The sequence below is a fragment of the Macrotis lagotis genome, chromosome X, assembly GCF_037893015.1.
Source record: "Macrotis lagotis isolate mMagLag1 chromosome X, bilby.v1.9.chrom.fasta, whole genome shotgun sequence".
NCBI classification, from domain to species: Eukaryota; Metazoa; Chordata; class Mammalia; order Peramelemorphia; family Peramelidae; genus Macrotis; species Macrotis lagotis.
The window spans coordinates 697309468-697320553 of record NC_133666.1 but is presented as its reverse complement, the minus strand read 5'-3'; the positions used below and the strand labels follow the sequence as shown (position 1 = coordinate 697320553).

At 53.8% G+C, this 11086-nt stretch overlaps 1 protein-coding gene across 3 annotated transcripts; it reads left to right on the top strand.

Moving 5' to 3' along the window:
* Positions 1 to 3378: 3378 nt before the first annotated feature.
* TMEM191C (transmembrane protein 191C) lies at positions 3379 to 10548 on the top strand. Of its 3 annotated transcripts, none has more exons than XM_074206579.1 (10): positions 3379 to 3609; positions 7958 to 8081; positions 8163 to 8213; positions 8615 to 8692; positions 8785 to 8841; positions 9021 to 9080; positions 9168 to 9232; positions 9329 to 9401; positions 9621 to 9661; positions 9773 to 10548. In XM_074206579.1, the coding sequence occupies exons 1-10, from the start codon at positions 3455 to 3457 to the stop codon at positions 9969 to 9971; spliced, it is 903 nt and encodes a 300-aa protein (XP_074062680.1). In that variant the 5' UTR covers positions 3379 to 3454; the 3' UTR covers positions 9972 to 10548. The 3 variants fall into 3 exon arrangements, with proteins under 3 accessions (XP_074062680.1, XP_074062681.1, XP_074062682.1); XM_074206581.1 differs by lacking the exon at positions 3379 to 3609 and adding an exon at positions 4448 to 4571; XM_074206580.1 differs by lacking the exon at positions 9021 to 9080 and having other exon boundaries at positions 3381 to 3609.
* The last annotated feature ends 538 nt before the right edge of the window (positions 10549 to 11086 follow it).

The window sequence follows — 11086 nt, the reverse complement described above, 5'->3', positions numbered from 1 at the left end:
TCTTAATGTACAGTGATGAGAAACTGCTATTTTATGATCTTTTCATTAAAAGCTTGGTTGAAAATGAACCTGTGTCCTTCACTGCTTCTCTTCCAGGCCCTAGCTCTGTCTTCCCAGGTCTGGCCCTTCCCTGTGGGCCAAGCCTTGGCCTTTGGGCAAAGAATGAAAAGCACAGTGGTCTCTTCCCGCCTAGATCTGCTGATGAGATGGGTTTTGCCATGATGGGTTTCAAGGGAACCCACATCTGATAAAGGAAAATAAACCAGTAGGAGAAAGTGACTTGGCCTCAAGTCATACCTGGCTATCTTCGTGACCCTTTGGAAGTGGCACACTCCACCCTACTCATTTTCTCTGGAGACCTGGCCCAGGCTGTGTTGGGTGACCCTCTGAGAGGGCTCAATGGTTTGGCTTTCCAAAATGGAATCCCCAACGTGAACTTTGCATTGAAACTTGGCATGAACTCCTGGCTTTCTTGGAAGCTGGCAAATACTGTAGAAATGAGATGTTTTATTGATTCCCTAGACTTGAGTGCACCTGAGTGTATCCCCGATTCTCTTGCTTTCTGCCTATGTGGGCCCTTGGACAAATCACTCCTCAGAGTTTGGTTCAACTCCAAAGGGTTGGACTCCATCATTAAGGCTAAAATCCCTTGTCTAAATCTGTGATAGCACTCAACATTCCTCTATTTTCATACATACTGGAGACCATGAGCATTGTTTCTGCATCTTCCCCCTAGGATTCCAGGAAGCCTGCATCTTTCCAGAACCCTGGGTTCTGGATTGAGTAGCTTCCTCTGAACCCTTGACTTTTTTTTAATGTAAAAAAAAAATTCCCCTCCTCCAATCATATGTAAAGGTAGTTTCCAACATGCATCCATTTGCACCCTCCCCGTGGTGGCAGTCTAGTAAAAGTTGTACATAGACAATTGTGTTGAATATATTTCTAAGTCATATGAAAGAAGAATTGAAACTAAAGGGGAAAAGACATGAGAAACAGAAACAAATTTTAGAAAACATAAATTGTATACTTTGCATTTAGACTTGATAGATTTTTTTTTTGGCTTGCTTTTCTGGATGTGAATGCCATTTCCTATTACGGATCCCTCAGGGAACACTGAATTTCCCAAGAGGAGCCTATCATGGTGGATCTGTCTCAACTCTCAACCAATGTCATTTTGGTTCGGCTCACTTCATTCAGCATCGTTTCATACAAGTCTTTCCAGGCCTTTCTAAAGTCTGCCCATTCATGACATATGCTATGATTTGTTCAGCCATTCTTCAATGGATGGGCATCCCCCCCAATTTCTGGTTCTTTACCACTGCTATTTCTCCCTTGTCACTCTAACCCCCTTCGTCACCAATTGTAAGACTTCCCTTCTCATCGTTGGAGCTAGATCTGAACAAGACCGACGTCGTTTTTCCCTGTTGTGCTGAGTTGGGCATTGGAAAGAATGCACACCATCCTGACAAAGGTGTTTATCAGCAAATTGTACCTAGAAAAGACATGCAATGAGAGTTATGTGAGGCTCTAGAAAAGAGACTGGGCTCTAGGAGACCCTGGGAAATGCCTCAAGGGAGGGAGAGGGTGCCATTGGATCTGGGTCTTTGGAGGAATGAGAATGATCTCAACAGGTGTAAACATGGGAGGGGGACATTCCAAACACATGAACAGCTGGAGCATCCGGGGAGGGGGAGTCAGAAGGCAAGGCGAGGCTAGGCAAAGGCTGGGGGCCACCTTATGTGTGTGAAACAAATGGGAGATGGGACTGGAAAAGCAGACTGTAACTCCCTCGGTACCAAATGAAGGTATTTGGATTCAGTCTAAGTGGTGCAGGAGAGGCTCAAAGACAACATCCAATCTGGGGGGGCTTGAAAATGCTAGAGCCCCAGCCCCAGCTGCCCCACTCTAAGATAACTGACTTAAGAAATTTTTCCTGATACTAAACCTACATCTGTCCTTTTGCGACTTGCACTCAGTGCTTTTGGTTTTGCTCTGTGAGAACAGGCCTAGTTCATTTGACAGCGCCTCCTCCACCCCCAAGCCTTCCCCAACTAAGTAACAATTTGCAGTTCCTTTTCTGGTGGTCCTTCCTAGGATCCTCTAGACTAGCTCCACGTCACGGTGCCCTTTCTCCAATGTGGCCCAGATGTGGAGGGGACTGGAAGATACAGTCATCTCCACCTGCTCCTTCCACAGCCTGAGGCCACAGAGCATCAGATTGCCGGAGCAATCGCAGGAGAGCCCCGAGTTTCATCTGAAGTTTCGTCACATCTCACCATTCATTTGACTTGTGTGGCTCATTGATCTTTCGAACCCAGAAGGAATTTTCGTTTATCCTTATGCTATTTCGCCATCTTAATTCGAGGCCATCGTTTTTCTCTTGAATGCTTTGTGGGTCCCAGTGAAGACTCACCCCATGCATCCCCATAAGCTTTAGGTATTCCACAGATGGAGTAAGTCACAGAATTCTGTGAAGCAAAGGGCTTCATCCCCATTTTGTCAAGGCCCTGAGGCAAAATAACTGACTTTGGGCAAGTCCCAACCTCTCCGGGCCTGCTTCCTCCCAAGCCCCTCGAGATCCAGTCTTGTCTAAAGGGTCAGGAGTTCATAGAAGCTGCATGATGGAGAGGAATGAGACACAATGAAAGCCAAACCACTACCACAAGTCTGGGAAATGTGACTGAAGCATCAAGGATCAAGCCAGAGGTAAAGGTTGGAGCCTATGCCATGGGAGAGTCTCTATAGACAGGAGGGCCTGGTTGGGGAGTGGACCTGGGTGTCAAACTGAAGTGGAAATGGGGGCACCAAACCAGTCCTCATCGACTTGGAGAAGGCCAAATTAATGTTAATGTTCTCCGCAAGCTGGTTTATTTTTTATCCATCCTGCTAAATAATTCCCCATTCTGTTGACTTCTGGCTAGGGGGAAGTATGGAGGTCAGGGCCTTGTGTTGGACCGCTCCTGTCCAGGTTCTCACAGGTGAGGGTGCTCTGTGAACCAATGTGCAGATTGGTGTGGCGTGTGGCTAAGTACGTGGCTAGAGACACGAAGCCTGGACTTGTCTGACCCAGGTCATGTATTATGTGTAAGCCACCTGACTTAAGACGCAGCAGAAACGCTCTGGCTGGTGGGGTTCACCAGGAGCGATGAGTCTAAAGCAGAGAGAGGGCAGCAGGGAGGAATGGGTGGTGGTGCTGGGGAGGCTCCCTGGACTTTGGACTGTGGAGCCAGAGGAAGAGGGAGCTTGCCCGGCCAGGGGGCAAAGATCGAGGGGAGCTGAAAAGAAAGGGGTGACAAGGATCCTGACTGAGAACCCTTGTTCAAGCCTCGAGCCCTGCAAAGAGGCTGGGGTGGAGTCTAGGCCATTGTGACGTCTGATGACCCCACGGAATGGATCCTGGGCAGAGCCAAGCTGGGCCAGGCAGGCAAGAGGGGGGCTCTGGCCGGACCAACCCATGGAGGAGGCTGAAGAAATACTGTTGCAGCTTCAGAAGGACAACAGGGATGGGCGGCTGAAGAAGCAGGAGCTGGAGGAACTGATGAGGATTCTGGAGACAGAGAGTGACAACCTGGTCCTGACCCTGAGGAGCTTGAGGGAGCGCGAGCGCAGGTGGGTCTCCCCTCCCCCTTGAGCCCGTTGGGAAGATGGAAGGAGGATGGGGAGAGGGGAGAAAGGGGCTCCTCACGAGAGGTTGAACAGAGGGGGAAATGGAGTCCCAGAGAGGGGAACGAGGAAGGAGAGCAACTTGAGAGACCCTCTGGTTTGTACTCCTTCATTGATCCTCCAGGGAAACTGAGATCCAGTTTTTGATTTAATTTGGTAAATTTTATCAAAGCTTTTCATTTTTACATCATAGGTATTGCTAGAAATATCCCCAGACCCCAAGAAGTTTTGAGGTGGGTGTAGAAGAGGGAAGGTGAGGGAAAAACTTAATAAGTCTAAGAAATGGGCACTTAAGGGAATATTTACTGAACCTTTATTAAGCACCTGCTGCATGCTTTTCCCTGGGGAAAATAGAAGAATAGAGAGGATCCAGGTTTCACTCTCAAAACGAGTCCATGAGAATTCATTCAGGGTTTTCTCTATGCTGGGCCTACAAGGAAACAGCCCTTAGGAAACACAAACATTTATTAAGTACCTGCTGTATACCAAGTACCCTGCCAATTTTTAGGGGTACCAAAAAAGACAGCATAGAGTCTAATGGAGGAGATAAAAGTGTGAGATCTTGTTTGTGGAACAACCGGGGACCTGGAGGCTGAATGGAAATGTGTGTATGTGTTTGTGTGTGGGGGGGGGAGTGTCCTGGGATGTATTGAAAATGTGGGTGACCCGAGCTTCAGGAAAAGTCCGTTGGCTCCTGAACAGAGGATGGACTGGAGGGACTGGAGGGACTAGGGGGATGGGGGGGATGGGTGGACTGGGGCAGGCAGCCCCACCCCAACTATTACAATAGGCCAGCTGTGAGGTGGTAAGAGCTTGGGTCAGAGTGGGGGCCTTGCCCGTCGGTGAAGAGAAGGGAAGAGAACTGGAGAGATGTTACAAAGGTGAAGTTGATGAGAAATGTCACCCAGGTGAAGTCAAAGTCTTGGCCCCATAGTGGATATGGGGGAAGGGGGAAGAGGGAGGAGGGCTATGCCCTCCACAGCAATAGCGAAGCTGAGGGGGGGAGGGGGATTCGGTTTTGAACATACTAAACCTTAAGACTTCTGCTGGTTGGAGATGTTAGATTGGAGGTCAACAGAGAGATTAGGTCAGAAAAGGGAGCTTTGAGTAACAGAGATGGTAATTAAACCCCTGGGTTCTGATAAGATCAGCCAGGGAAGAATGGAGGGAGTAGAGCCCAGGGCCCAGGACAGAGCCCCAGGACAGAGCCCCAAGACACCTGGGGTTAGAGGGTATGACCTGGAGGAGGAGGCAGGGAAGGAAGGAGAGAGGGAGGGGGGGAAGGAAGACAGAGACAGAGAGAGAGAGGAGAGACAGAGAGATGGACAGAGAGAGACAGACACAGAGACAGAGAGAGAGACAGAGAGAGAGAGACAGAGACAGAGACACAGAGAGACAGAGACAGAGAGACAGAGAGGAGAGACAGAGAGACAGAGAGAAAGGATATAAAGAAAGAAAAAGTAGGTAGAGAGAATCAGAGCAACAGATGGAAGGCTGCAGAGGTAGAGGATGAAGAAGAAAAGGGTCACTGGACTTAGGAACAGGGAGGCCATTCCTTGGTGACTCAGGGCAGGGCACGACCACTGGAACCCAGACCCACCATAGAGCTAAGTGAATAAGAGGAGAGGCCCCGGGGTGGGGCAGGACAGACTAGGGCTGTTGGGGGGCATGGATAGATTGGGTGGGTTTTTGGGTGGTCTTGTAGGAGACAGGCAAAGACTGAAGCTCAGTGAGAGGAAAGGTCAGATGGCCCAGGATGGCTGGTGCCTTGACCCTTTCCTCATGGGAGGCAGGAATGAAGGAGGAGAGCATGGAGGAAGGAACCTGGGGGAGGGGAGAGAAGGAGGAGGAGCAGAGTGGAGAGTCAGGGTTGGGGTTCAGAGCCTCATTTGATGCCCAGAAACACATTTGAGACACCTGCCCTAGGGCAGGCTCTGGACCCTCGGAGATGAAACCAAGGCTCTTTGCATTCAGAGAACGTTGGAGGGCCCCACTGTTGGGTGGTGCTTCTAGTGGCTTCCGTGGGGTTCCTCCTCATCCACGTCTCTGATTATGCTTTCCCCTCTTCCCCCCAAGCCTTCTCTCTTCCAACCTATGTAAAATCAGTCCAGTAACTACCAGTTTTCTCCTTAAATAGGAGGGACCCAGAGCAGCCCTTATGTTAAGGCCCCTGGGGGCCACAGTCCATCTCTCTCCTAAGACCAGGCCTGGAGGCAGCTAGATGGTGCAGTGGACAGAGCACCAGTTCTGGAGTCAGGAGGACCTGAGTTCAAATCTGATCTCAGACACTTAAGACTAATGACCTAGCTGTGTGACCTTGGACAAGACACTTAACCCCATTGCTTCACAAAAACAAAACAAAACGAAACCAAAAACAAGACCAGGCCTGGCTTTGTGGGGCCTAGAATCATTATCATCGTCATTGTCATCATCATCATCATCCCTTTCTTGATGGCCAAATCCCTCCATGGAGTCTTATTGAGGATGGCCCACCAAGCACCCCCAGTTGGGGTTTCTCACCCAGTAGAAATCGTGCAACAGATTCCCCGCCCCCCCAAATCCACTGAGCCTTATTAAGTTTCAGCTTACCAAAGAGAAGCAAGTAGAGAGCTGAGGTCTCAGAGGCAGCGGGATCTGGATTCTAATCCAGCCTCTGACGGCTCCCTTCCCCTCCCACTTGGGAGGCTCTGCTGCAGAGAAGGGGCCGACCCCGACTTCTTCACCAGGGAGATTCCCTTATTCTACTCGAGAACATAAAGTTCTCACCCCTAAATTTCACCTCCCTGGATTCTAATTGGTTGAAATCCTTGGACCCAGTTCTGCCGTCGACTATTATTGGCCCCTTTCGGCACTCTGAATGTAAAGATGGAGCCCTGGGGATCCTGGGGCCAGGGCCTCTCCCACCAGGCTGCCAGCTCTTCAGGAATGAGTCCTGTTGCGTTCCAGTCATTCCCACGGCCTGTTGAAATTCAGTGAGCAGGGGCTGGCATGATTCTAGCTAGGGACCCCTCTCAGTTTGGCATCCAGGGCTCTTGGGCTCTGAATGTACCCATCACGTTCCACCTCCCAGACCTCGCCATCCCACCATCTTGGTCGCTTGCCTCTTCTGGAATGCAGACCCAGGGCGTTGGCGTCCTTCCCCAGATGTACCAGCCCAGAAAATGAGGAAGTGAGGCTAGTGAGCCGCGACTGGTTCTTGATGAGTCCAGGCTCCCCACTTCTAGTGATGACAGCTGCCCTTTTCCAAGGCCCCCCAAATCCCCCCTTTCCTAGCCTTGAGCTATGTGCCCACAGCCAGGTCTTGACATTCAGTCAGATGGTCCCACAAGCCATCTTTATCCCTAGATAAGTTCCAGAATGTCACGGTGGTGAAGGGGCCTGTGACGTCAATGGGGAGTAATTGGGGACAGTGGGTATCCAGAGACAATTGAAGGACCGTGAAGCCCCTAAATAAATGGTGCCGCTTGATCCTTGCCAAACCCTTGTGAGGTTGGTACAGTGGGCTGACGGATGAAGAAACTGAGGCTCAGATTCAGTCACATGACCCTCATATGGAGCGCTCTCTCCACCACACCACGTCCCAGTGTCCCTGTCAAGTTGTGGTCCCCGCTGTCCCCCAAGAGGGGCCACTGCACCATGGCCCAGCATGAGGATCCAATGAGAGGACTTACAGAATCCCGATGCTCACAGCTGCCATGGACACTCCTTTTTAAAAATAATTTATTTGGGGGGGTTGTTTTTTGGGGGGCAAGACAATGAGGTTAAGTGGCTTGCCCAAGGCCACACAGCTAGGTCATTATTAAACGTCTGAGACCACATTTGAACCCAGGTCCTCCTGACGCCAGGGTCGGTGTTCTATCCTCTGCGCCACCTAGCCGCCCCTGCCCTGGACACTTCTGCCCCCTCCCTAAACTCTTCTTCCTGGCTCTGCCACTCCTGAAGGCCCAGGGCCTATCTGTGTTCTCAGACATTTCTAGGTTGGACGGAGGGGCTCAGGAGGGAGAGGGAGACTGCAGCAAGGGGAGGAGGAAGAGGGGGAAGGGGAAGGAGCGGGAGGCTCCCTTCCACTCTTGTTTGGGTGTCTCCAGACCCCACCCCCAGGGCTTGGCTTCAGGAGATGCTTCCTAAGGGTCCTGGCCTAGAAGGAAGTGGGGGGCAGGGGGAGTCTGGGCCCAATTCCCCTCCCCAGGAGCTGCTTGGGACAGGCCTGTCGGGCTGCTCTGAGGAGCCCCAGGCGCCGGCCTCCCCCCAAGCCCGTCTTGGCCCCCCCTTGCTCAGAGCCTCCCTCCTGTAGTCTCCAGCGGAGGCTGAACCAGGCGACAGGGGCCTTGCGCGACGAGGTCGAAGACATGGTCAAGAGCCGATCTGCCCACACCTTGGAGCTCATCGCTGGAGCCGAAGAGCAAAAGATGCTCCTGGTGAGGGGCTGGGGCCGGGCCTGGGGGTCGGGGGTTCGAGGCCGGCCCCTGCCTCTGCCTTGACTCTCACCTCCTCTTCAGGAGAGGAATAACGAGCTACTTCAAGGAGAGTTGGAAGAACTGTCCAGCCAGGTCTGGGGTCCAGGGAGCGGATGGGGGTGGGGCGGAGGAGGGTGACAGGGAGCCTTGAGTGTCAGTGGAACCCAGGCCCACCCCCTGCCCTGGGGGGCCCTGGGAAAGGCACAGGGTCCTGAAATGTGGGATGGAGGCTGGGGGGGGGGGCTTGGGAGGTAGGGGCTGGAAGAATTTGCACCTCTCCTCTGGAAGCCTCAGTTTCCCCAGTTATAAATAATTTCTGAGGCTCTTCCTCTTCTAGGTCTAGGTCTTTCCCTTCCTAGGCCTCAGTGTGTCCAGCTGTTCATGGGATGCTCTGAAGGCCTTGCAGCCCCCGGGGGCTTCCGGCCTCCCTGGGGTCTCCCGGCCTCCCCGGGGTCTCCCTGCCCCCCAGCTCCTCTTGTTTCTTCTTTTGGAAGCTTTTCTACTATGGTGGGGATCAGCAGTGCCAGCGGAGGCAGCATCGGCGCCTGCAGGTGGAGCTGCTGGACCTCCAGGTGGGCTTCGAGGGGGAGGGCGAGGGAAGTCCGGGGACCCAGGCCAGCTGAGAAGTGGCTGACTGAGCCAGGCCCCTCTGTCCCTTGAGTAGAAACAACTGGAGATCGAGGAGTCCAGATCTGTCCTCCAGGCCGAGGAAATCCAGAAGGTGAGTGTGAGTGAGTGACTGAGTGTGTATGTGAGAGAGGGCGTGCGAGACGTGCCAGTGTGACTGTGGATGTGCCTGTGGGCCTTTGGGCAGTGGGTTCCCGCTGCTGGGTGGGGGCCACGGTGAGGCGGCTGCTGGCTTTCTAACCATCCTCCTCCTCCTCCTCCTCCTCCTCCCAGGCAATCATGCAGAAGGAGGAGGCCTGGGCCAGCTTCCAGGAGCAGAGTGGGGTCCTCCAGGTGCGCCCAGGACCCCATCTCCCCTGCCCTTGTCCAGAGCCTCCCCTCCCAGATAGTGAGAGGGTGACCCTTCCTCTTTGGCTGCAGGAGCTCCAGACCAAGGTGATGGAGATGGCCTCTATCCTGGACATGCCTCGAGAAGGAATGGATCTGTAAGTTCCCCGAGCCTTGGAGGAACGTCCCGGGCTGGGGGGCCGAGGGGCCCCGCCCTCTGCCCCTGACCCCTCTTGCCTTGTTCTTGTGCACAGGAAGTTCGGGCAGGTCTCCAGCACGGTCCAGACCCCAGGCTCCCTCATGGAGGAGGTGGCCAAAGCGAACTTCGTGAGTGGGGAGAGAGGGAGGCCCGTGGGAGCGAGGCCTGTGGAGGCCGGGCCCTGGGTCCAGTGCCTTCCGCCCAATGACTGGTGACCTGGCCAGGGCAGGCTCCTAGGACGCCAGGAGGCCTCTGACCCAAACAAGGACCCTGGACGCCAGGGCCTCCGGGCACTCTGGGATCCACCCTGGGCCTCGGGTCTCAGCGGACTCTCCTTCCTTTGGCAGGAAAATAGACTCCACAGACCTAGTTCACTATCCAGGCTCAGGTGAGGTGGGGCTGGGAGAGGGGCAGGGCAGGACCCCTCCTCCTCCCCTTCACCTCCTCCCCTCCTCCCCACCCCGGGCCCCCCTTGCTGACCCTGACCTCTGCCCCACAGGCTCCTGGCCCTCACACTGCTTTGGCTGCTGCTTCCTCTGTGGCTCCTGAGCCTGCCTCTGTTCTATCTTAACCTGATCGACCCCAAGGTCATCCGCCAGGCCCTTCCTGGCCTGTGCTCCAGGGGCACCATGCGCCGCTTGCGATACACCCTTTCGCCTCTGCTTGAACTCCAGACCAACAACCTGCTGCCGACCTAGGCCCGGCCCAAGCTCTCATCTCCCTAGCGGGGCCCCAGTCCCACCGGCCCTTCTGGCCCAGGCCCCACCTTAGCCAGTCTCCCTTTGCTCTCATCTGCCCTCCTGCCCATCCCCCATCTCCTCCCCTCCTCCCTCTCCTCTCCCCAGTCTCACCCCCACCTCAGTCTCTTCTCTCCTTCATAAGCTACCCCAAGGCTCTCCCCTCGTCTCCATCTCATCCCACCCCAAATTCAGCCCCAACCCCACTCTCTCCCCTCATCTGCAATCCCGTGATTGTCCCCCCCAGCCCCCCAAAGCCACTGCATTGCTGAGCCAGCTCCCCTTTGTACGCCCACCCCATCTCCCTCTGACTCTTTGCCCTTCCTCCTCTCATGTACTTCACCCCCAAACCCTGATTGCCGGCCCCCCCATCCCCCTTTCTTCCATCCCATTTTTCTAAAAATCTCTCTCAACCTCAGATCCACTCTCTCCCACTTCCTGGCTTTGACCTTGACTTCAGGGACGGGGTGAATCTCTCCCTGTACCCCATGGATTGTACATGTCCCTGTGTTGCTCATGGATTAATGGATCTGTCTTAGTTTGGAGAGATGTGTGGTATCTGGAGCGGGTGGCGTCCGGATGACTCCCATCCCAAGCGGGAGCGAGGTACTTCCTGACTTTGGGATCCCTTTGTTTTCTCACCTGCAGGCCCCCCAGCTGCTGCCACCCCCCACATAGGCAGTCCTCCAGGCTGTGTCCTTCCCTTCCTACACAAAGCAGAGAATCATGCATTTATCGTAGTGGGAAGGTCCCCAAGAATTCAATTCATACCTGAAAAAATTCAGTATCATTATTTACAAGGAGTATCTGGTCTCTGCTTGTAGGCCTCCGGTGCTGGGGAACTCACCACCTCCCAAGGTCACCCAGGCAAGTCTGAAAGAGGCTGTTGTGGGCAGTTTTCCTGTACATTCAACCTAAACGTGCCCCTGCAATGTTGCCCCTCAGTGTGGGGAGGACGCTGGGAGGGTTCCTACTGGTTTTGACTTCAAGGCAGCATAAGGAAACTCCCAATAGTGAAGTTCCCCAGGGGTTCCATGACGTTGATCCCAGAACTCAGCTACGCTCTTCATCCTCCC